Source organism: Oncorhynchus mykiss, chromosome 18, assembly GCF_013265735.2.
Source record: "Oncorhynchus mykiss isolate Arlee chromosome 18, USDA_OmykA_1.1, whole genome shotgun sequence".
Taxonomy (NCBI): Eukaryota; Metazoa; Chordata; class Actinopteri; order Salmoniformes; family Salmonidae; genus Oncorhynchus; species Oncorhynchus mykiss.
This window is the reverse complement of record NC_048582.1, coordinates 37,877,401-37,903,704: the sequence shown is the minus strand read 5'-3', so window position 1 is coordinate 37,903,704 and position 26,304 is coordinate 37,877,401. Positions and strand designations below refer to the sequence as shown.

The window sequence follows — 26,304 nt, the reverse complement described above, 5'->3', positions numbered from 1 at the left end:
GAGTTATGCTTCAGTTATACTTCAAAGGGGTTTTGAATAGTTGAGTGCTTCTCGTGTGAGACCTCGTCTAGCCTGTTTCTGAAAGCTTCAGAGAGTTCCATCTCTGACACATTTCTTTGTCGGCAATTCTACATTAAATAAAGTTTCAAGTTTTTAATGTCACAAGTATAGTGAAATGCCTTTCTTGCAAACTCAAATAATAACTGTGTTTGTCTGGTAAAAACTAATCTCAGCACCCAGAAATAAATCAGAGGCTAAGGAAAAACCTACTCTTACGAAATCAGGAAAGAGAATTTAAACAAAACCACACACACACAATGGGAAAATTACCCTCTCGGACGATGACCGTGACCGTGTCGGTGCTCGCCAGCTTCCTCTCGTCCGTCACGGTCAGACTGAACTCGTACTCGCCCACCTGCAGCCCCGTCACCGTGGCAACGGCGCCATCGGCGTTCTCGATCTTCACTCCGTCCGGACCCCTGAGAGACAGACAGACAGACCATCACAGAGTGGAGAAACAGCAGTTCCACTCTCCGCTGTCAGCACATAGCGCTGAACTGGGCCATACATCATGAGAGATGGAATAGAAGAGAGCTCCAAAGAGTCTTCTCCCACTCAACATATTGCCTCTGTGAGTTGAACCAAGTGTCAATCTCATATACAGAGAACAGCGAGTGTGTCATTTGCCAAAGGGTGCTCTGTGTTTATTCGGGAGTGTATGTGAGTGTGTACGTGAGCGAAAGTGAGCATGAATGTGGTTGAGTGCGTGTGCGTCTATGTGCATTTTGGGTGGATGGGTGGGTGGGTCTGTCTGGTCTGGTCTGGTCTGGTCGTCTGTCTGGTCTGGTCTGGTCGTCTGTCTGTCTGGTCTGGTCGTCAGTCTGTCTGGTCTGGTCGTCAGTCTGTCTGGTCTGTCTGTCTGTCTGTGAATACTGACTTGTTCTGTTTCCAGTGATAGGTGGAGATATTCTGGTCGTCTGTCTGTCTGTCTGGTCTGGTCGTCTGTCTGTCTGTCTGTCTGGTCTGGTCGTCTGTCTGTCTGTCTGTGAATACTGACTTGCTCTGTTTCCAGTGGTAGGTGGAGGGAGATATTCTGGTCGTCTGTCTGTCTGTCTGTCTGGTCTGGTCGTCTGTCTGTCTGGTCTGTCTGTCTGTGAATACTGACTTGTTCTGTTTCCAGTGGTAGGTGGAGATATTCTGGTCGTCCGTGCTCTTGCTGCCGTCCAGAGTGGTGCGGTCCACAGGTAGGGTCAGCTCCTTCTCTGGACCGGCGTCTGCTACTGGGGGCTTATTGTTCTCTGAGGAGGATGGAACACAAGCAGGCTCAGGAGAACATAGATTTTGGTGACATGCTGGGAGGACAATATCCATATAGAAGTGTATTTTTACGTACAGAATCGTGCTAGTTTTGCCTGTCTCTATTCTCAATGTATGTTTCATCAAGGGTAAACCAACATCCATTCAGATATGTTATATAATAGCAAAGAATTAGAGAAAATATGTGTGGCTTATTTCATGTAAATCAGGCATGATATTCACGCAACTGCAAGATCACACAAGGGAGCTAACAGCATTTTCCATTCATTTCTCTTGATGCTATTCCCAATGTAAGCCTCAACAAGGTTAAGCCAACACACATTCGGATAAGTGACACAATAGCATTGGTGTTGACATTAGCCATAGACACACATGATACATATGCTGCTGGCTTACCTGGCTGGACGATAACAGTGACCTGTGCCGTGTCCTGCTGTCCGGCTGTGTCTGTGACAGTGAGCTGGAAGGTGTAGTCTCCTTCCTGCATGGCAGACAGCTGCAGAGCGGGAGTCCGGACGCCCTATCGAACGAAGAGAATGCTATCAAGATGGCAGAGAAGAAATGTCCACCTTCAAAACAACAATTGCCACAATAAGGCTATCATGAAAATAAAGTGAAAATTAAATAATAATAAAAAAGACAGAATCCCCTTGATTGCTAAGACAGGCCCTGTGCATGGTCTCTGACAAACTGAAGCTTCCCCTGGTGCTCCTCTCTCACCTGCATCTCCACCACCTTGCCCTTGCTCTCGGGGCTGAGCGACCACTCGTAGGCCAGCGGCTCGTGGTCGTCCGTGCTCTGGTTGCCATGTAGTGTGACAGCGTTGCGCGGGAGCGTGATGACCTGGTTGGGCCCGGCGTTGGCCACCGGCCGGTAGTCCACGGCCTTGTTGACCGACAGCGTGGCCTGGGTGGAGCTCTGGGCCCCGTCCGAGTCCGTAACAGTCAGACTAAAGGGGAGAAAATAGGGGACGGATAAAAACTACAAACTCAAAAACACACCAACTCATTTGTTTGGAGGTGAAGTAAAAAGGTGTGATATTGAAGGATGCGGGAGGACGGTTTTGATTGAATACTTACGCTAAATTCTAAACCAACCCCTAATCTCTAACTAGTTGGTACTGTGCCAGGCATGTGTAAATCTGAGATGCTAATCTGAGTACCGTGCGGGAAGGTCCAGTTTATGACAGATAGACAAATTCCTAACGTCCTCCTTGCTTCTAAGACCCACAGTAGCCTTCACCTACGGCTGAAATTGGGAGAGGGGGTGAGGGGCGTGGGCGAATGCATGTGATATGGTATAACGAAAACATCTGAAGTAAGAGATAGAAGGGGAATACAAGGTAGAGCATGCCCATAGGGACAAAATAGAAAGAAGTACCTCAAGGAATATAAAGCAATATGTAGAGAATATACAAGATGACGCATTGCCCATTGAGAAGACAAGGTAACAGTGCCTGAATGTGTAGTTCCCTGGGACCAGGCCGGTGAGGGTGAGGATTTGGGTGTCTGCAGAGACCTTCTCCTCTCTCAGCGGGCCCTTCACCTCCTCCCAGTGCCACGCCACCACCTTGTCATCGTCTGTGCTCTCTGAGGGACCGCACACAGCGAGAGGAGGAAGACAGGACAGGAAGAAGAGGGGAAAAGAACTGGTTAAATGTATAGGCCACCCTGCCTATATTTTTGCCCCGGTCTCAACCCTGACTACTAAAGTTTGTCTTCCATTGTTTTATGTAAGGTGATAATGTAAAAACTGCCCAGGGTGTTGTTTGGAGGACCTTTGCACCAAGCTAAAGATCAACATTAGTATTCTAGGGCAAATACCAGTTCTTGACCTAAAATGGTCAAGCTATAATTTCAATGTACGCTAGTAGAGCTATAATCTAAATAAGGGCACCATTGACCAAATCTGTCTTTTTTTGTCATGAAACAACTAGACAAGATGCAACATAAAACGCCTTTTGACATCATCAACAGATGGTGCAATTCTAGTTTATATGATTTGATTGAGACCAAAAAGCCAGGTGTACTCACGGCTGCCGTCGATCACGGTGGAGCTGGTTGGCAAGGATATCTCCTGGAACTTTGGGGAAACCACAGCGACGGGGAGCTTGTTTACCCGTGGCTCTGTGAAGTGGAAGAGGTTAGCTAATTGGCTGAATGGTACAGCTGGGTTGTGTTCATTAGCGAACGCGTAGCAAAACATTGTTGCAATGGAAAACTAAAATGAGCATTTCTTATTGGACAACTCCAGGTAATCCATCCCTGTTTCAGTCTGTTATCTTCCATTTGGTTCGAATGAACATGACCCAGGTATGAGTCATTGTCGACAGTTCTTTATTAGCCCATTAATGGGAGAGTCAGGGGAGGTGCCCTTTAATATGTTACAGTTTGCACGTTCCTACTAATGAGCATATCAAACACAGTCAATACGAGTCATGTTAGTTTAACCCCCACCGGGTTTGACTGTGACGTTGACATAGCCCTCTCCGTGTGCTCCGTCACCATCCACGGTCACCTCAAACTCATACAGTCCCACCGTCAGCTGAACACAGGAACAAGAGCCAGAGAAAGGTTGAATTAGAGCGAATACTATAGGAATTGTTTCTCATAGTATTACTGTACTGTATAAATGGCTCTAGTCACAAATTCAATTTCAGTTAAGCGGCCAGGGTTTGAACAGAGAGAGAGAGAGAGAGAGAGAGAGATAACGGTTGAACTAATTCAAGGAGCTGCACCTTGCTGAGTTTGAGCGTCTCGCTGTGTTTCCCCTCCATCTCTCCACTGTAGTCTTTGGGGTGAGTCCTCAAGAGCCAGTCAAATGCATAGTCGGTCCCTTTCGAGAAGTGAGAAAGAGAGAGGGGCGAGTCAAAGCCGAGGATTTAAGCGACGAGGAATGACCTGCAGGGATACGGAGCTAGCCTTAGTACCAGGCTGTTTTCTGCAGGAGCTCTCCTCTTTGTCATCGTCATGCCAACTTCAACAGATAAGCGTATGTAGAATTAGGGGTGAGACGTGGACTACAGAGGGTGTGTATAATACAGGTGTATGATACAGTAAAACAAAGTGATAAGGCAGGTAGGTTGAGTAGTCGTACCTGGCTGGGGCGCTGGCACCACAAAGGCGTTGAGTTCTACCTCGTTGCGCGGCAGCGTGACCTCCACACTCTCGCCTGCCGACACCACCAATTCCCGGACTGTCATGGAAACCAGAGGCATGACATGGACTAAAATGGAAGACGGAGCAACTGAAACAGCAGTTAATTCAAAGTAGACAGAAATCTGCAGCAGGTGCCAGTTTTTGAGCGGGAGTAGATGTTTAGGGCAAATGCTTTACCTGCCATGAATACATACCTCAACACATACATTTTGTGATTAGTATCTTATTAACCCAAAAGTTGCCGAGGGTGGGTTTTGAGGAATACTAAGTCAAGATTTCCGTGTCCACTGCCTTACCAGCCTGGGTTGGTGATGTAGTGATTGTAGGAGCATTAGCGGGAAGCACAGAGCTGCTGTTGGAAGATGCTGGGCCTATGGTGTCCTCTGATTTAGAGTTCTGCTGTGAGGGTGATGGCGCTTCTCCACTTCCATCAGTTAGCTGGCTGTGATTCTTATCAGATGTTTGAGGGAAAGCTCCTCCGCTGGTGCCGCCGACTGTTGGAGCCGGAAGCTCTTCATCCTTGGAAACTCCCTGCCAAGACATGGATGTACTTCAGATGAGAATGGAAAGAGGACTAAAGGCATTGGCTACATTGTACAGGCTTCAATAGCCTTCACGACGTCAACCACTGCAGTTAAGAGATTGCATGATATTCAATAACACACAAGTCAGGGAAATAAGGTTGTCATGCATGTAGAAATGTATATGAAGTTATTTAGTATGTGCATTCATCTACTCTGTCCCAGTGATCCTGGAGAGAAGAATGGAGGTAAACCGTCATTTATGACTCAACTACAGAACAGTAACTTTCCATTGACTCACAGTGCTAGAACGTTTGTGGTCCGACCCATGTTTCTGGCTTACGGCCTCACTTCCCTTTCCTGTTTGTGCCCGCCTGAGCCTTCTCCTCCGAGCTGTGGTGGTGCCCTTTGAAAATAGCTGTAGGAGCCCCAGGGACTCAATGTGGGGCTGGGGGAGAGATGTGACTTCACAGACTCCTCTGTTGGAGCAGTTTAGCAGCACACAGTGCCCCCCCAGGCTCCAGACGGCGCTGCAGGCTGGCTCAAGGCAGCAGGAGTCCCAGCAGCTGGCGCTGCCCCTCCCCACGGCCAGGGGACGCCAGCCTAAATCGACCACGCTGCTCCAGTGGATCCCCAACACTCCCCCCGTCACCCTGCAGATCTCAGCAGATACACCTGGAGAGAGAAAGAGAGTTGTTACAGTGTGTGTATAAAGAGGATGTGATCAGTGCCATCTGGGTCAAGGATGGGTAATTTCAGATACGTGGGCCCCTAAGTGTGTTGCTTTTAGTTCCTTCTTGCTTAGCGCTGGGAAGCCAGTTCCATGCAGTCAGAGCAATCAGTGACACTAATGTGCTAGGCAGATGAGAAAAGCAGGTGACACTGGTTTTGCGCCCCACAGATTTAAGGCATGGATGTTGCATTTTTTTAACAATACCATTTTTAACTGGAAACAAGCGTTTAGCTTACTATGTTATCTTTCTATAGCCATATGTACCTTGCAAACGCAATTTCTTAACATACAGTAACACTCCAGACACGCATGAAGCTCAACTGCTCAACCAAGTCACAGCGGTAAAAGGGAAATGAGGCCTTTCCCTGACAAAAGACAGAGATTAGGTTACATTATCACCAAGGTCAAAAGTCCTATCACCAGGGGCTCAAGAACATAAACAAACAGGCAGTATACAGAAAATATCCAAGCCCTGAAGCAAGCTTCCAGAAAACTGGAGTGGAAATGGTGCTCCACCAAACCGGAAGTCTTCTGACTAGCTTGGAAAGACAGGACCATGCAATATCGAAGAGCCCCTGCGGCTGCTCGATCAGCCTTCTTTCCCAACCTGATTGAGGAGAATACAAACAATCCAAAAATTGCAGTATCCCCCAAGAGAGGACGGCCTTCAATTCAACAGTGATGGATTCTTGAACTTCTGAGATGAAAAGATCATGACCATCAGAAAGCCAATAATGGACTCCTCTTTGAATCTGTGTCTTTCTCCAAAACTTAGTTGTCCTGAGTCTAAACAGAACTGCCCGCACCTAAGATAAATGGAGACATTCAAGGTTATTAATCCGGTATCTCTCGAAACATTCACAAAAATAGTCATGGCCTCTAAACCTTCCAGCTACATACTGGACCCTATTCCAACTAAACTACTGAAAGAGCAGCTTCCTGTGCTTGGGCCTCCTATGTTGAACATAATATATGGCTCTCTATCCACCAGATATGTACCAAACTCAATAAAAGTCGCAGTAATAAAGCCTCTCTTGATAAAGCCAAACCTTGACCCAGAAAATGTAAAAAACTTTTACAAAATCGGCCTGTATCGTGGAATCTCCCATTCCTCTCCAATATATATATGTTTTTAATTAAAAGCTGTTGCATGGCAACTCACTGCCTTCCTGAAGACAAATAATGTATTCGAAATGCTCCAGTCTGGTTTTAGACCGCATCATAGTTCTGAGACGGCACTCGTGAAAGTGGTAAATGACCTTTTGATGACGTCAGACCAAGGCTCTGCGTCTGTCCAAAACCTAAGTGCTGCATTTGACACCGTCAATCACCACATTCTTTCGTAAAAAGTTTGGGGTCACTTAGAAATGTCCTTGTTTTCGAAAGTAAAGCAACTATTTGTCTATTAAAATAACATCAAATTGATCAGAAGTAGAGTGTAGACATTGTTAATGACTATTGTAGTTGGAAACGATTGATCTTTAATGGAATATCTACATTAGGCGTACAGAGGCCCATTATCAGCAACCTTCACTCCTGTGTTCCAATGGCACGTTGTGTTAGCTCATCCAAGTTTGTCATTTTAAAAGGCAAATTGATCATTAGAAAACCCTTTTGCAATTATGTTAGCACAGCTGAAGACTGTTTCTCTGATTAAAGCAGCAATAAAACTGGCCTTCTTTAGACTAGTTGAGTATCTGGAGCATCAGCATTTGAGGGTTTGATTACAGGCTCAAAAAGGCCAGAAACAAAGATCTTTCTTCTGAAACTCATCAGTCTATTCTTGTTCTGAGAAATGAAGGCTATTCCTTGCGAGAAATTGCCACGAAACTGAAGACCTCGTACAACACTGTGTACTACTTCCTTCACAGAACAGCGCACATTGGCGCTAACCAGAATAGAAAGAGGAGTGGGAGGCCCCGGTGCACAACTGAGCAAGAGGACAAGTACGTTGTAGTGTCTAGTTTGAGAAACAGATGCCTCACAGGTCCTCAACTGGCAGCTTCATGAAATAGTACCCGCAAAACACCAGTCTCAAAGTCAACAGTGACTAGGTGACTCTGGGATGCTGGCCTTCTAGGGTATCGTTGGATGGGGCCAAAGTGTCCCCCGACCCGTCTATCTCCCTCTCGACCTCTCTCGACCTCGTGTGTGGGCTGTGCTTTGGCAAAGTGGGTGGGGTTATATCCTGCCTGGTTGGCCCTGTCCGGGGGTATTGTCGGACAGGGTCACAGTGTCCCCCCATCTATCTGTCTCTCTCTCTACCTCACTTTAAGGGCTCTATTGAAAGTGAAATCAAATAAAATAAATTACAGCAAACATTACACTCACAGAAGTTACAAAATAATAAAATACATTTCAAATGTCATATTATATGCAGATAGGTAAAATACAAAAGGGCAAATAAATAGCAAAAATATGGATTGTATTTACAATGGTGTTTGTGTTTCACTGGTTGCCCTTTTCTTGTGGCAGCAGGTCACAAATCTTGCTGCTGCGATGGCACACTGTGGTATTTCACCCAATAGATATGGGACTTCATCAAAATCAGTTTGCTGTTTTCAAATTCTTTGTGGGTCTGTGTAGTCTGAGGGAAATATGTGACTCTAATATGGTGATACATTTGGCAGGAGGTTAGGAAGTGCAGCACAGTTTCCACCTCATTTTGTGGATAGTGTGCACATAACCTGTCTTCTCCTGAGAGCCATGTCTGCCTACAAAGGCCTTTCTCAATAGCAAGTCTATGCTCACTGAGTCTGTACATACTCAAAGCGTTCCTTAAGTTTGAGTCAGTCACAGTTGTCAGGTTTACTCTCTGTTTGGGGCCAAATAGCATTCTAGCATGCTCTGTTTGCCCCAATTTGTGAATTATTGGTTGGTGAGCAGACCCCAGACCACAACCATAAAGGGCAATGGGTTCTGTAATTGATTCAAATATGTCGAATTTATTTAAATTTATGTAATAGAAGACCCTTCTTGCCCTGTCTCTCAGATCATTCACAGCTGTGTGGAAGTTACCTGTGGCGCTGATGTTTAGGCCGAGGTACGTATAGTTTTTTGTGTGCTTTAGGGCAACGGCGTCTAGATGGAATTTGTATTTGTGGTCCTGGCAACTGGACATTTTTTGGAACACCATTATTTTTGTCTTACTGAGATTTACTGTCAGGGCCCAGGTCTGACAGAATCTGTGCAGTAGGTCTAGGTGCTGCTGTAGGCCCTCCTTGGTTGGGGACAGAAGCACCAGATCATCAGCAAACAATTGACTTCAGATTCTAGTAGGATGAGGCCGGGTGCTGCAGACTGTTCTAGTGCCCTCGTCAATTCATTGAGATATATATATACAGTGCCTTGCGAAAGTATTCGGCCCCCTTGAACTTTGCGACCTTTTGCCACATTTCAGGCTTCAAACATAAAGATATAAAACTGTATTTTTTTGTGAAGAATCAACAACAAGTGGGACACAATCATGAAGTGGAACGACATTTATTGGATATTTCAATTATTTTTAACAAAGCAAAAACTGAAAAATTGGGCGTGCAAAATTATTCAGCCCCTTTACTTTCAGTGCAGCAAACTCTCTCCAGAAGTTCATTGAGGATCTCTGAATGATCCAATGTTGACCTAAATGACTAATGATGATAAATACAATCCACCTGTGTGTAATCAAGTCTCCGTATAAATGCACCTGCACTGTGATAGTCTCAGAGGTCCGTTAAAAGCGCAGAGAGCATCATGAAGAACAAGGAACACACCAGGCAGGTCCGAGATACTGTTGTGAAGAAGTTTAAAGCCGGATTTGGATACAAAAAGATTTCCCAAGCTTTAAACATCCCAAGGAGCACTGTGCAAGCGATAATGTTGAAATGGAAGGAGTATCAGACCACTGCAAATCTACCAAGACCTGGCCGTCCCTCTAAACTTTCAGCTCATACAAGGAGAAGACTGATCAGAGATGCAGCCAAGAGGCCCATGATCACTCTGGATGAACTGCAAAGATCTACAGCTGAGGTGGGAGACTCTGTCCATAGGACAACAATCAGTCGTATATTGCACAAATCTGGCCTTTATGGAAGAGTGGCAAGAAGAAAGCCATTTCTTAAAGATATCCATAAAAAGTGTTGTTTAAAGTTTGCCACAAGCCACCTGGGAGACACACCAAACATGTGGAAGAAGGTGCTCTGGTCAGATGAAACCAAAATTGAACTTTTTGGCAACAATGCAAAACGTTATGTTTGGCGTAAAAGCAACACAGCTGAACACACCATCCCCACTGTCAAACATGGTGGTGGCAGCATCATGGTTTGGGCCTGCTTTTCTTCAGCAGGGACAGGGAAGATGGTTAAAATTGATGGGAAGATGGATGGAGCCAAATACAGGACCATTCTGGAAGAAAACCGGATGGAGTCTGCAAAAGACCTGAGACTGGGACGGAGATTTGTCTTCCAACAAGACAATGATCCAAAACATAAAGCAAAATCTACAATGGAATGGTTCAAAAATAAACATATCCAGGTGTTAGAATGGCCAAGTCAAAGTCCAGACCTGAATCCAATCGAGAATCTGTGGAAAGAACTGAAAACTGCTGTTCACAAATGCTCTCCATCCAACCTCACTGAGCTCGAGCTGTTTTGCAAGGAGGAATGGGAAGAAATTTCAGTCTCTCGATGTGCAAAACTGATAGAGACATACCCCAAGCGACTTACAGCTGTAATCGCAGCAAAAGGTGGCGCTACAAAGTACTAACTTAAGGGGGCTGAATAATTTTGCACGGCCAATTTTTCAGTTTTTGATTTGTTAAAAAAGTTTGAAATATCCAATAAATGTCGTTCCACTTCATGATTGTGTCCCACTTGTTGTTGATTCTTCACAAAAAAATACAGTTTTATATCTTTATGTTTGAAGCCTGAAATGTGGCAAAAGGTCGCAAAGTTCAAGGGGGCCGAATACTTTCGCAAGGCACTGTATATATATATATATATATATATGATTAAGAGGGTGTAGCTTAAGCTGCATCCGTCTCACCCCACGGCTCAATGGAAAGAAATGTGTGTTTTTGCCAATTTTAACCACACACACACACTTGTTGTTTGTGTACATGGATTTTATAATGTCGTATGTCTGACATCAATTTGTATAGCAGACCTTCATGCCAAATTGAGTCAAAAGCTTTTTTGACGTCAACAAAGCATAAGAAGACCTTGCCTTTGTTTTAATTTGTTTCTTTGTCAGTTGGGGTGTACAGGGTAAATACGTGGTCTGCCATATGGTAATTTGGTAAAAAGCCAATTTGACGAGTTCATTCTTTTCACTGAGGAACTGTAGGAGTCTGCTGTTAATGATAATGTAGAGGATTTTCCCAAGGTTACTGTTGACGCATATCACACAGTAGTTATTGGGGTCAAATTTGTCTCCACTTTGTGGATTGGGATGATCAGATGCCAGAGCTGAGGATGATGTTAAAAGAGTTTAAGTATAGCCAATTGGTATTTTGTAGTCTGTATATTTGATCATTTAATTTAGGATACCATCAACACCACAGGCCTTTTTGAGTTGGAGGGTTTGTATTTTGTCCTGTAGTTCATTCAATGTAATTGGAGAATCCAGTGGGGTCCGGTAGTCTTTAATAGTTGATTCTAAGATTTGTATTTGATCATGTATATGTTTTTGCTGTTTGTTCTTTGTTATTGGGTCAAAAAGATTGGAGTCGTGGTTTATCCATATCTCCATTTTGGATAGATAACTGTGAGTTTGTTCAGTGTGTTCCAATTTTCCTAGAAGTGGTTAGAGTCTATCGATTCTTCAGTTACATTGAGCTGATTTCTGAGGTGCTGTTCCTCTTTTTCCGTAGTGTATTTCTCTATCGTTTTAGTGATTCACCATGGTGAAGGCGTGGGCTCAGGTTCTGGGTCTCTGTTTTTGGTTGGATAGGTTTCTCAATTTCTTTCTTAGGCATTTGCATTCTTCATCAAACCATTTGCCATTGTTGTTCATCTTCTTAGGTTGTCTGCTTGACATTTTTAGATTTGATAGGGAAGCTGAGAGGTAAAATATACCGCTTAGGTTTTCTACTGCCAAGTTGTCCCGGACGTTGTCTAAAAGGGATTGAATTTGTTGTTGCTTAATTGATTTTTGGTAGGTTTCCACACTACTTTCCTTCCTTCTGTAGCATTTCTTAATATTATTCAGTTCCTTTGGCTCTCTCTCTCTCTCTCTCTCTCTCTCTCTCTCTCTCTCTCGACCTCTGAATGCTCGGCTACGAAAATCCAACTGATACTTACTCCTGATCTGTTGCACCCTCCACAACCACTGATCATTATTTGACCCTGCTGGTCATCTATGAACGTTTGAAGAATGATCTGGCCTTATTAGCCAGGTACTCTTATAATCTCCCCCCCTGGTCACCCCTCAAAGCCCGGTTCCTCTCCATGTTTCTTCCTTTCTAAGGAGTTTTCCCTAGCCACCGTGCTTCGAAATGTACATCTGCATTGCTGGGTTTCTGTAGAAGCACTTTGTGACATCTGCAGATTTAAAAAGAGCTTTATAAATACATATGATTTGATGCGTCTCTAGACAAGACATGGCACCAACCATCAACTCAGACACTCACTGAAAGCGCACCTATTCCCATGGCTATTGTTGCCATAGCTCCAGACGCTCCAGAGCTGAATATTATGGGATGTGGGTGTAACTTGAACTCCCTGTAAAACTGCCTGCAGCGATTGAGCCTTTCTGCTTTCTTTTAGAGAATGGGCCCTTTTGTCTCTGTTTAGTCATTTCCTCCCCCCAGGCCTTGTGGCATCACTCACCCACACTGTAACAACAGCCATTCGGAGTGGAACTACCACTGAAATATGCATACACGCCTCAGAACCAGCAGGCAGTACAAACAATTACTAACAACCCGATAAACACACAGTATGCTTCAGTTTGACTGGTGTCTAGCCGAAATCAGCTAGGCGAACCAAACAAGTGTGCTCGCATACTCCCTTAAAATAGACCTTCACTTGAAAAATGAAAAAAACAAAAACACAAATTGTACCGTTTGCCCATTTTGAGACCCCATAGCCAGTATATAATTCCTCATAACAGTCCGAAATAATTGAAGATAACTCAACCAATCTGTCATCAACACATTTTTCTTGAGACCTTACATGATGACCTCACCGCTTGCATTATGTGTGCGAGCGTTGCAAAATACATTTATACATACAGTTGAAGTTGGAAGTTTACATACACCTCAGCCAAATACATTTAAACTCAGTTTCACAATTCCTGACATTTAATCCCAGTAAAAATTCCCTGTCTTAGGTCAGTTAGGATCACCACTTTATTTTAAAAGAATGTGAAATGTCAGAATAATAGTGGAGAGAATGATTTCATCTTTTATTTCTCTCATCACATTCCCAGTGGGTCTGAAGTTTACATGCACTCAATTAGTATTTGGTAGCATTGCCTTTAAATTGTTTAACTTGGGTGAAACATTTTGGGTAGCCTTCCACAAGCGTCCCACAATAAGTTGGGGGAATTTTGGCCCATTTCTCCTGACAGAGCTGGTGTAACTAAGTCAGGTTTGTAGGCCTCCTTGCACGCACACGCTCTTTTCAGTTCTGCCCACAAAGTTTATATAGGATTGAGGTCAGGGTTTTGTGATGGACACTCCAATACCTTGACTTTCATTGTCCTTAAGCCCTTTTGCCACAACTTTGGAAGTATGCTTGGGGTCATTGTCCATTTGGATGACCAATTTGCAACCAAGCTTTAACTTCCTGACTGATGTCTTGAGATGTTGCTTCAATATATCCACATCATTTTCCTCCCTCATGAGGCCATCTATTTTGTGAAGCGCACCAGTCCCTCCTGCAGCAAAGCACCCCCACAACATGATGCTGCCACCCCATGCTTCACGGTTGGGATGGTGTTCTTCGGCTTGCAAGTCTCCCCCTCCAAACATAACTATGGTCATTATGGCCAAAAAGTTCTATTTTTGTTTCATCAGACCAGAGAACAGTTCTCCAAAAAGTACAGTCTTTGTCCCCATGTGCAGTTGCAAACCGTAGTCTGGCTTTTTTTATGCCAGTTTTGGAGCAGTGGCTTTTTCCTTGCTAAGCGCCCATTCAGGTTATGTTGATATAGGACTCGTTTTTACTGTGGATATAGATACTTTTGTACCTGTTTCCTCCAGCATCTCCACAAGGTCCTTTGCTGTTGTTCTGGGATTGATTTGCACTTTTCGCATCAAAGTACATTCATCTCTAGGAGACAGAACACGTCTCCTTCCTGAGCGGTATGACGGCTGCGTGGTCCCATGGTGTTAATACTTGCGTACTATTGTTTGTACAGATGAACATGGCATTTGGAAATTGCTCCCAAGGATGAACACGACTTGTGGAGGTCTACAATTGTTTTTCTGAGGTCTCTGCTGATTTCTTTTGATTTTCCTATGATGTCAATCAAAGAGGCACTGAGTTTGAAGGTAGGCCTTGAAATATATCCACAGGTACACCTCCAATTGACTCAAATGATGTCACCTATCAGAAGCATCTAAAGCCATGACATAATTTTACAAACTTAGTGTATGTAAACTTCTGACCCACGGGAATTGCGATACAGTGAATTATTTGTCTGTGAACAATTGTTGGAAAAATGACTTGTGTCATGCACAAAGTAGATGTCCTAACCGACTTGCCAAAACTATAGTTCGTTAACAAGACATTTGTGGAGTGGTTGAAAAATGAGTTTTAATGACTCCAATCTAAGTGTATGTAAACTTCAGACTTCAACTGTACATGTTATTTAATCATTTCATCCAAACTGCTTGCACACGTCTGCGTAGCCAGGCACTAAAATAGAACTTGGTTCTATATTTGATGCGCTGCAAGTCCCGCCTCTCCCATCTCATTGGTTTATAGGAGCATATACCCGCGTTGGTGAGCGAAAGCTGAACTGAGGTCCACACTCCAGTCCAATTGGTGGTGGTAATGCACCTTAAAGTTGGTTGCCAACCGCCATATAAAGTCTGAAGAAGACTGAAACTAACTAGGTTTACCCTTTCATCTGTGGATTAATTGTCGGAGTAGAGGACCTTGTGCATTTCAGATAAAATAACAACCCAATGTTTATATCCCAGGAGAAATGAGCTAGAAACAGAAAGCTGGCTAAATGGTCATGAATGTATCATGCTTTTGACCTGTCCTCAAATGAATATAGTTGGTTCAGAGTTTGTTTTGATATTTCAACCTTCATGCCCTGATCGGTCTGGTGTGGATGGACAAAATCAACATGCGCGGGATGGCGGACGCACGCGAGTGCCCGGTCTAGTCAGCATGTTAGTCACACAATTTTACATTTAACTAAGTATTTTTCAATGAATAAATGTGCATGCCAACAAGTCGTCTCTTGTTCAACAACAAGAAAAACTTTATAGAAGAATTCCTACTGTTGACCAATCACCGACGAAGGGGCGTAGTCTTCGGATTTGAACTTCGACTTGCATCCCCCCCAAAAAGGTGTTCCCCCGAACAGCTAAAATAACCCTCACCGAAGTTCAAAACGTACAAAAACGTCACAAAAATGTCCTCATAATGTATGCACGGACTCTACCAAACTGTTTCGGCTGAGAAGCATGCGGACGCAAACTATGACTTATGACACAAACTATGTAATAAAGACAATCATCTATTGTTAGGCAATGGTATTTATGTTGCAATGTCTCAGATTCCATAAAGCCTATGGTAAGTATAACAAAATAATCAACTCAATGAATAGATCTCATTCATTCTAACATCCATGACATCGCAAATAATTCCAGAGAAATGTATTGGTGCGTTTTACCTGCGGGAGCAACTAAGCGGCACAAGAAGCTCAGTGATAGGAAGAGGAGATGTGGCTGTGTCAATCGAGGTCGACTCCAGCTGAACAGGTTCTGATATGCATAGGACATTTTCCAGGAGGACCGAGGACCTGGACAGAACAGAAACAGTTGTCAGGATTGTACAACATTACTAGCCTGGAAATCCAGACCAAATTCCTCTCAATAGCAAAACAATAGTGAAGCGTAGTATGCTTCGGTCTGGATTTCCAGGCTACAACATTACACCACCTTGATGTAATTCAACACCGGCACGAACCAGGCGCTAAGCAGGGATTGACATTTAAAGTCTGAAAGGAGGCCTCCCGAGTGGTAAAGTGGTCTAAGGCACTGCATCGCAGTGCTAGCTGTGCCACTAGAGATTCTGGGTTCAAGTCCAGGCTATGTTGCAGCCGGCCGTGACCAGGAGACACATGGGGCAGCGCACAATTGGCCCAGCATTGTCGTGGTTAGGGAAGGGTTTGGCCGGCAGGGATGTCCTTGTCCCACAGCACACTAGCGACTCCTGTGGCAGGCAGGCCGGGCGCAGTGCACGCTGACACGGTCATCAGGTGTACGGTGTTTCCACCAACACATTGGTGCGGCTGGCTTCCAGGTTAAGCAAGCATTGTGTCAAGAAGCAGTGTGGCTTGGCTGTGTTGTGTTTCGGAGTATGCACTACTCTCAACCTTCGCCTCTCCTAAGTCTGTACGGGAGTTGCAGCGATGAGACAAGACTGTAACTAATTGGAGAACACGAAATTTGGGAGAAAAGTGGTAAAAAGGCAATTATTTTTTTAAAGTCTGATAGACAAGTCAGGAGTATTTTTGGTTGCACCGAAAATTATGATCACTTCTGCGAAAATGTAAATGAGCTATTTCCACGCAGAAGAACCATATACTGCCTGCCTTTCACCTACACATAGGGGAGGAAGCAGAAAGATCCGTACTGAAAGTATTTGTATTTTGATTGTTTTCTGTAAAGGCTCTGACTGCCATAAATTGTCTGTCTTTCACTTAAACAAATGGGGCGGAACCAGAAAGATCAGTTTTAGGCTGCTGGAATTCTTTGCAGTTTGGTGGTTTTCACTTCTTTAAAAAGATAATCACCTGCCCAATGAAGCAACCTCAGAGCAGGCTCAACTTGCGTGACTATTTAGTTCACTTACCCCAGGCAATAGCCCAATCTCTTCTGTAAATCCCAGCTAAGGCGAATGGACAAATTGTATCATTTCAGGACATTAAAAAGAGTCAGACAGGTGATCAAATACAATTGTGTGCGTTAAGGTCACAATCTTTTACAGTACAGTATATTTACCTTTCTCCTGGCCAATTGGTGGAAGAGGGTGGAGACTGAGAGCAGCTGGAGTTAGCTTATGTGGGGAGGGAGGTGAGGTGAAGGGTGAAGACAGGTCAACACCAGCACTGTGTGGAAGAGCAGCTTCAACATGACACTCCCTCTGACCCTCTACTGCCCTGGCAGACGAGAGAGCAACCTGGGGGAGGAGAAGGGGAAGAAAGTAGAGGTCGACCGATTATGATTTTTCAACGCCGATACCGATTATTGGAGGACCAAAAAGGCCGATACCGATTAAATCGGCCGATTTTTTTATTTATTTTTATTTTCTAATAATGACATTTACAACAATACTGAATTAACACTTATTTTAACTTAATATAAAACATCAATAAAATCAATTTAGTCTCAAATAAATAATGAAACATGTTCAATTTGGTTTAAATAATAAAAAAACAAAGTGTTGGAGAAGAAAGTAATGTGTGCCATGTAAAAAAGCTCACGTTTAAGTTCCTTGCTCAGAACATGAGAACATATGAAAGTTGGCGGTTCCTTTTAACATGAGACTTACATGAGACAATATTCCAAGGTAAGAGGTTTTAGGTTGTAGTTAATATAGTATTTATAGGACTATTTCTATACCATTTGTATTTCATATACCTTTGACTATTGGATGTTCTTATAGACACTATAGCATTGCCAGTGTAACAGTATAGCTTCCGTCCCCCTCCTCGCCCCTACCTGGGCTCGAACCAGGAACACATCGACAACAGTCACACTCGAAGCATCGTTACCCATCGCTCCACAAAAGCCGCGGCCCGTGCAGCGCAAGGGGAATAACTACTCCAAATCTAAAAGCGAGTGACGTTTGAAACAGTATTAGCGCACACCCAGCTAACTAGCGAGCCATTTCACATTGGTTACACCAGCCATTAGGCTGATAGGCTTGAAGTCATAAACAGCGCTGTGCTTGCGAAGAGCTGCTGGCAAAACGCACGAAAGTGCTGTTTGAATGAATGATTACGGGCCTGCTGCTGCTCAGTCAGACTGCTCTATCAAATCAGACTTAATTATAACATAACACAGAAATACGAGCCTTTGGGTCATTAATATGATAGAATCCGGAAACTATCATTTCGAAAACAAAACGTTAATTATTTCATTGAAATACGGAACCGTTCGGTATTTTATCTAACAGGTGGCATCCCTAAGTCTAAATATTCTTGTTACATTGCACAACCTTCAATGTATGTCATAATTACGTAAAATTCTGGCAAATTAGTTCGCAATGAGCCAGGCAGCCCAAACTGTTGCATATACCCTGACTCTGTGTGCAATGAACGCAAGAGAAATTACACAATTTCACCTGGTTAATATTGCCTGCTAAACTGGATTAGTAGTTATAACTAGTGATTATGATTGATGGTTTTTTATAAGTTAAGTTTAATGCTAGCTAGCAATTTACCTAGGCTTCAACTGCATTTGCGTAACAGGCAGGCTACTCGTGGAGTGCAGTGGTTAGAGCATTGGACTAGTTAACTATGCGGTTACAAGATTGGAACCCTTGAGCTGTCAAGGTGAAAATCTGTCGTTCTGCCCCTGAACAAGGCAGTTAATCCACAGTTCCTAGGCAGTCATTGGAAATAAGAATGTGTTCTTAACTGACTTGCCTAGTTAAATAAAAGGTATAAAAAATAAAAATAACAAAAATACCAATTTCCGATTGTTACGAAAACTTGAAATCGGCCCTAATTAATCGGCCATTCCGATTAATCGGTCGACCTCGAGAAGAAAGACGTTCTCCTGGAGATGTTTTATAACATAGTAACGAGTGGCTGTTCTATAAGCACTTGTAACAGGCTTCGGGTTAACAGAAATTCTGTTTGAGAGAATCATGAGCATGGTTAAATATCTGCCTGACAGGAGTCGTCAGTGTTGTCTCTCCACCCACTGACCTCAGCGTTAACTTCCATGCACTCTCCTTCTGAACATTGTTTATAGTATATAGGGTGAGGTGCTGATGGAATGTGGTTAAGGCACATTTCAAATGTTGAAGGGACAGCAGAACAGCAGGTGGACTGCATTTTACAACGGTTATTAGTCCTTATGCTGAAAACTATCTGTATCGATCCTCGATAAGATTTTTTAAATTCTGAAAACATAAAAATGTCAGCAGGTACCAAACACGCATGATGAAAAAGGCCTTTCAAAAACGACATCAACATGTGGAGAGTTTCCAACAATAATCTTTTTGCTCTTGAAGAAGTCAGTTTTTGTAACTGGTAAAAGGACCCATAAGCACCAACGTGTGAAGTTCATAGGAACATGTCCAATAGGGAGTCAAATGAAAACTAAAGGCATATATACATTTTTTCCACACTTTTCCATCCTAAAAATTAGGAATGAGCAAAGGCTTCGATTTCTTGTCAAACAGATGGAAAAATGGTGTCTTAGAAAACATCTCCCAGAAAAAGTCTTAAAGGGCCAAAATGCAGTTGCTACATACATTTTTGAACTAATAAATTAACGATATGAACCCACTGATTCTAAAAGAATATAACATAAATGCCTAATGAGCTTAGATCAACTGTTGTAGTCCATCAGAACCCAAAATATAAGCTTGTTTTGCACATTACATTTATTTGTCACATGCAGTGAAGACAACAGGTGTAGACTTTACCGTGAAATGCTTGCTTATGAGCCCTTCCCAATGATGCTGATTTAAAGAGGAATAAAATACATACAAATTAAGCTATACAGTGGATTTGCAAAGTATTCAGACCCCTTGACCCTTTCCACATTTTGTTACGTTACAGCCTTATTCTAAAATGGATTCAATTGTTTTTTTCCCCTCAATCAATCTACACACAATACCGCATAATGACAAAGCAAAAAAAAAGATTTTTAGAAATGTTTGCAAATTTATTCAGACCCTTTACTCAGTACTTTGTTGAAGCACCTTACAGCCTCGAGTCTTCTTGGGTATGACGCTTCCAGCTTGGCACACTTGTATTTGGGGAGTTTCTCCCCTTCTTCTCTGCAGATCCGTCAGTGCACAGCTATTTTCAGATCCCTCCAGAGACGTTTGATCGGGTTCAAGTCCAGGCTCGGGCTGGGCCACTCAAGGACATTCAGAGACTTGTCCCGAAGCCACTCCTCCGTTGTCTTAGCTGTGTGCTTAGGGTTGTTGTCCTGTTGAAAGGTGATCCTTTGCCCCAGCCTGAGGTCCTGAGCGCTCTGGAACAGGTTTTCATCAAGGATCTCTCTGTACTTTCCTCCGTTCATCTTTCCCTCGATCCTGACTAGTCTCCCAGTCCCTGCTGCTGAAAAACATCCCCACAGCATGATGAGTGCTGCAAAGATGGTTGTCCTCCTGGAAGGTTCTCCCATCTCCACAGAGAAACACTAAAGCTCTGTCAGAGTGACCATCGGGTTCTTGGTCACCTCCCAGACCAACGCCCTTCTCCACCGATTGCTCTGTTTGGCCTGGCGGCCAGCTCTAGGTAGAGTCTTGGTGTTTCCAAACTTCTTCAATTTAAGAATGATGGAGGCCACTGTGTTCTTGGGGACCTTCAATGTTGCAGACATTTTTTGGTACCCTACCCCAGACCTGTGCCTCGACACAATCCTGTCTCGGAGCTCTACGGACAATTCCTTCGAACTTATGGCTTGGTTTTTGCTCTGACATGCACTGTCAACTGTGGGGCCTTTTAAGACAGGTGTGTGCCTTTCCAAATCATGTCCAATCAATTGAATTTACCACAGGTGGACTCCAATCAAGTTGTTGAAACATCTCAAGGATGATCAACGGAAACAGGATTCGCCTGAGCTCAATTTCGAGTCTCATAGCAAAGGGTCTGAATACTTATTTACATAAGGTATCTGTTTTTTTTAAAAACCTGTTTTCACTTTGTCATTATGGGGTATTGTCTGAAGAAATGTTTTTATTTAATCCATTTTAGAATAAGGCTGTAACGTAACAAAATGTGGAAAAAGTCAAGAGGTCTGAATACATTTCCGAAGGCACTGTATACAGCGAGTACGAGTACCACATCAATGTGCAGGGGTATGAAGTATTTGAGGTAGATACATTTAGTATTTGAGGTAGTTACATTTAGTATTTGAGGTAGATACATTTCCGCTGCAAAATCCCTCAAATGTTTATAGAAACAGGGGCGGGGACCACTTTGTTATTATTTTGAACTGCTGATTGACACTTTTAAAAAAGGTATTATAAATACATCAAAACACCTGGGTTGGGCAGGTTACTTTCTAAATGTAATCTGTTCCAGTTACCTGTCCAAAATTGCAATCAGTAACGTAACCTTTGAATTTACCAAAACCCAGTAAAGTAATCTGATTACATTCAGTTACTTTTAGATTACTTTCCCCTTAAGAGGCATTAGAAGAAGACAAAATGTATGTTACCAATTGAACAACATCTACTGCAGGATTAACCAATATTAAGGTTTACATAGCTGGCCATACATGGATGTTACATTTTACTTTATGGGTTGGTTATGTTGGCTTCTTCTAACCTATTGCTTTCTATTACGTATAATAATAATATCTTTGTAAATAATAATCATTTGTAAATCCAAAAATGGATGTAAGAACTACAGATAGACTTAAAGTGGCAATCAAACGTGTGTGAGTTTGAGCATATCCATTAGGCCTATGGATTCTTTCTTTTTTTATCAGCATGAAATTAGATTGAGCAATAATACATTTTATTTTGTAAAGTGATTTCTTGCATCAAACACAACATTTTCAGTCTCATTGTCTGAAGGACAAGTGGATAAACAGGTTAATGTCAAGCCCTGCATGTTAGTTTTTGAAAGTCTCTTGGAAAGTCTCATGGATTGCAGGCCTACTTTGAACGCCACAAAATACAACACTGCACGTTTTTAAAAAAAAATCTCTTTACCTGACTAGCTTTTCAAAGATGTCTAGAAATGTACACATTTTGTGCTCTTGTTGGAAGCAATCACTCCCCTATTGCTATCTACATATGATCTATAACTGGCTAATAACTAACAAACTAGCAAAGGAGAAGAACAAAATGTACACATGCCTACATGCAGCTCTCGCTTTGATCTCAAAACAAGCGCATCTACTCACGACCGCTCATGCTGTAAACACAGTCCAGTTAAAAGTAAATGGCACAGATCCATATATGGCAATGGTCTATTTGCATATAGGCCTCCTGCAGCTCTGAGTGTTTATGCAACTCCGGTCTGTGTAGAGTACGGCTGAGTCAAGCATGTCAATGCAATAGAATCCTACTCCAATGCGTTTTGCTTAAAACAAGTTTGTTTTGTGTCGGTATGTTACATTGAAAGTGGTTAATATTGTGTTGATGCAATCCCAATTGGCACAGTAAAGGGAAAAGTTGATAGTGTTAACAGGGAAAACTCTAGAACAGTGGTCACCAACCAAGATCACTTTGAGTCAAAATGCAAGCTGAGATCTGCCACTCAGATTTTTTGTTGTTGACATGCCTTAAAATGTAAACCTATGCAACATCAACCAATTAAAAACAGCACTGTAGCAATGAGATTTGTGCAGTAAACCGTAGGCCCAATACATTATCACCGCATATCGGCTTTGCTTGAATTGCTCTGACCATGCATTGTTGTTCAGGCCATTTTTTAAAATATATATAAATTGTTTTGAGGTAGGCTATATGAACACACCAGTAATAGATCCGTTGTTGTATTACTTATGAAGCACCCCTGAGTGAGCATACATTTAAATAATTTGCTTTATATTTTACTGGGCTGATGGTGCCTGCATCTGATGGTCAGTCTCAGCGGAGGGAGAGAGAGAGCAGCAGACTGAGGGTCCGTCTCTCAACATCCCTCCGCTCTGACACTGACCAAAAAGGGACACTGTCTTCCAGCGGATGGCGAAACTTGAGTCGCACCGCATTATATCTGCCTCATCCACAAATTCATGTTGTTACTCCCGTGAACAGAGAAAGTTAAATATTCCTTGATATAAAAAAAGACCCAAGTCGCTAATAATAACAACGCAAGCCTATAGATACACTTGCCTACTCATTCATTACTGCTGCACTGCTTGTTGTAGCGCTGAGTGGCAATAGGAAGAACGCAGATTTCATGGTTTTTAAAAGTGTTGAATTACAAAGAGTTGACAGTGCTGAGTAAGAACTTAAACATGAACTCACTCATAAACTGCAGCTTTTTGTTGTATTCCTTGATAGTCTCCCTCTAGTCATGGTCTTACATGTTTTGAAATCTCACAGTATCAATTTTGCTGTAGATTTCTTGTGCTTGCTACGTTACTGCAGACACGGTAATCTGAGCCATCCGACTGGCCAGCGGTAGGCCTACAGTGCACTTGATTGGCTCTCGTGAAGGTAGAATTTGGACCTACAGTCACATGAAATGTTTCAAAATTGGAACAGTTCGCAGGGCAGCAGAATCCGGTGCACCTTACACAAAACAGCCCAAAACTAATAAAACATTTTTGGAACAAGGCTTTATCGTTGGGTTTTTTACAGAAATGTTTGGCTATGCACGCAATTTAGAGGGAACATTGCTGCCAACTACTATCAACACTTATGTTCAGTTTAGGATTTTTTTGGTTTAAATACGCCTTCTGTAAATTTGGGAAACATTGCCTTGAAGTACTGTTACCAAAATCACACATTTCTTCAAGATATTTTCATATTTCTCGCCCTCGTGAGGAAAATTAAAATTCACAGAAGTAACATGTAAATGTATACCTATCAATTAAATCAGTGTTTTTACTGATATCAACTGGTTTATGAATTAAGTGATTAAAACTCAAAATTCTGTTACCAAATTGAATTGGATACATAGCAGTCACAAACCACAGTTGGGTCACCTGCTACTGTTCTTCCTTCCACTGACATACTGTTAAATTCAGCTGTTTTCTTTCACTTTCTGTCATCTGGTGGTTAAAGAAAGAGGTTGAAAAGATTGCCTCAAGGCTTAAAAACCCTTCTTTAACCGGTCTCCTTCCCTTTGTTTACACTGATTGAAGTGGATTTAACAAGTGACATCAATAAGGGATCATAGCTTTCACCTGGTCAGTCTGTCATGGAAAAAGAGCAGGTGTTCTTAATGTTTTGTACACTCAGTGTATGCCTGTTATACTCCTATAGAATTAGAAAAGGTGGAACGCTCGCCACATGCTGAAAATCTAACCCAAGTAGAATAGCAGTAGGCTACTATTGTTTCCCTTCACAATTCCTCAGCAAGTTCTCACAGGAAGTTCAGAGAAAAAAAACAAAACAGAGAGCAGCATGAGCACATTCAGTTCAGGTTGGAGTAGAAAGCAATCCCATGGCATGGAGCATAGGCTCTCACACACACAGCATTTTCTGACTGATTATCGAACTGACAGTATGTGGCAACTGCTGCGCTAGAAAGTCATTTAATATCAACCTCCCACTTACATGACAAGCAAACCTGCATGATATTGGTAATTTATCGGATCCGCATTATAGCAAGCAGACATTGCCACACTTACATCCGCCTCAGTCTTATCAACAGTTGTATCCTGATAATGAAACGAACTGCGATGACAGCTGTCACAAATGCCTGGCTTTTTGAAGTTGTTTCTGGCTTTAGAAGTCCAAATGGCTTCGTTCCAGATCTTCTAGGTTGCTTTCATATAACACAAAAATCCACAGGTAAAAAAATACTTAGCTATCAGATATTCTAAATAATTGTTTATTTGTATTTTGGCAGCGCGGTGGCTCGAGATCAGTCGTGACGTGGTGCCTGCAGAGGTACCCTCCCTCTGCCATGTGACGCGGTCACTGGGAGGCCACCTCTGTCATCAACTTTTTAGACGCAAGTTCTCATGAGGAAAAAAAGCAAACAAGGATCTATGCTATGGTCAACTTTAGATCCGGGCAAGGTTTCACTGGCTTTTTCTTCTTCCTCCTCCCATTCTCTCAGCAAGGCTAATGAAGAAGAAAAAAAAAATCACTCGTAAATCCACTATTGGCTGCTGTAGACAGACAATTCAGAGGAGCACTTTCTCAGATGACAGAATGCCCCCAAGTCTTTGGCGCTGCCTCGTTTGAAATGACGACACATTGAGATTATGAATATACATTTCAAACCCTGCAAATTAAACAAAATGTATAATAAACACGAATAAGCCTAGAATTATGGCCCATAAGAAAGTTAGCCAATTTTGTTTTACAAACTGAATTTAGCCATAGGCAAAGCAAGCCTCTAATCTCTATAAACCTGCCTCACAGTCGACATTAGTAGTAGCCAAGGTTGCGCAGTGGACACTGACAATTATCTATGGCTGAATACAGACACAATTCTACCATTATAATCATACCGATACATATGCTATTGATATTCAGCATGACAGGTGTAACAATGACATATCTCGGTATAATCCTGGATGGATCACCCCTTCCAGGCACCAGCAGTTTATCATGGTTTGGCTTTAGAACCTGGCATTATTAGCCCACTCACTGATCGAATGCACGCAGTTTATCGATCGCAAGACGTGTCACGCCACTGTTTTAATGTATGGAATATATATGCATAAACTCACCAGTCGTTGTATGAAATGTTTCGGTTCCTATGCTTGAAGCTAGGATACGTCGTAGTTTCTCACTGTTCACTATGGGTCATCTCTTACTGACACCGCTGTGAAGCAGGCAAGAATAACTGACTATTTCCGGGTCACAGATTTTAAGAGTCCTTCAGAATAAGAGTCCCGTCCTGTATACTTTCTCAATTAATAATTATGGCGACAATTATAGAACATTGGTTATTGTTGCCATTCATCTTAAATCCAATGAGCACATCTTAAATCCAATGAGCACTCCAAATCCAGAGTTTACACCCCGAATAGCGTTGCTGCTCATTTTGAGGCCCTTAAAGTTTGGCCAATAAATTTAAATCCAACAGTTTTTTCGTATTGGACAGATATTGCACAGTAGATAATCGGTTTGTCCATAAAACCAGGGTCCAGCCTATTCACAAGAGTACGTAGCCTACAAAACAGAGTGAGTTTGAACAAAATGTTAGCGTGGAGCTTCTGGACACCCAACAAATATGGTACAAAAATAGCACTGTACAGGGAAAAACTATCAATTGTGTCCATAAAACCCAACCTCAACACCAGGGTGCAGTCTGCACTTTTGTACTGTCACTTTAACACTCTGCTGACTGACTGACAAATTCAAGACTATATTTTAATTACAAAGGAATACATTAAATATTTTAGTTTACTCAATGTTTGCTTCCAGTGTGAAATAAAATGCCATCCAATCCAGACTTGCACTCTTGGCTTGCCCTATAATGGAGGTGCCAAATTCTGACTATTAGCAGGTGATTATGTGGGTGAGAAGCAAACTGCTGAGGCAAACAATGTGATCAGTAGGTGGAGTGTTAACTGACCGACATA

At 42.6% G+C, this 26,304-nt stretch overlaps 1 protein-coding gene across 3 annotated transcripts in view; it reads right to left on the bottom strand.

Annotated features, from left to right (window-relative positions):
* Positions 1 to 25,595, bottom strand: part of LOC110496138 (dyslexia-associated protein KIAA0319-like protein) — a 30,282-nt gene extending 4,687 nt beyond the window's left edge. The window contains exons 1-15 of one of the 3 annotated variants that reach the window (XM_021571855.2): positions 25,447 to 25,562; positions 24,394 to 24,832; positions 16,894 to 17,071; positions 15,561 to 15,689; positions 5,298 to 5,671; positions 4,772 to 5,006; positions 4,414 to 4,542; positions 4,055 to 4,152; positions 3,774 to 3,861; positions 3,351 to 3,443; positions 2,774 to 2,906; positions 2,038 to 2,266; positions 1,714 to 1,837; positions 1,166 to 1,298; positions 331 to 479 (exon numbers count right to left, since the gene is read on the bottom strand). In XM_021571855.2, the coding sequence (XP_021427530.2) occupies positions 331 to 479; positions 1,166 to 1,298; positions 1,714 to 1,837; positions 2,038 to 2,266; positions 2,774 to 2,906; positions 3,351 to 3,443; positions 3,774 to 3,861; positions 4,055 to 4,152; positions 4,414 to 4,542; positions 4,772 to 5,006; positions 5,298 to 5,671; positions 15,561 to 15,669 (1,894 nt within the window). In that variant the 5' untranslated portion in view covers positions 15,670 to 15,689; positions 16,894 to 17,071; positions 24,394 to 24,832; positions 25,447 to 25,562. Of the gene's footprint in view, positions 1 to 330; positions 480 to 1,165; positions 1,299 to 1,713; positions 1,838 to 2,037; positions 2,267 to 2,773; positions 2,907 to 3,350; positions 3,444 to 3,773; positions 3,862 to 4,054; positions 4,153 to 4,413; positions 4,543 to 4,771; positions 5,007 to 5,297; positions 5,672 to 15,560; positions 15,690 to 16,893; positions 17,072 to 24,393; positions 24,833 to 25,446 lie in introns of all 3 variants that reach the window. The other 2 variants (XM_021571854.2, XM_021571856.2) reach the window with 2 other exon arrangements.
* Between the last annotated feature and the right edge of the window lie 709 nt (positions 25,596 to 26,304).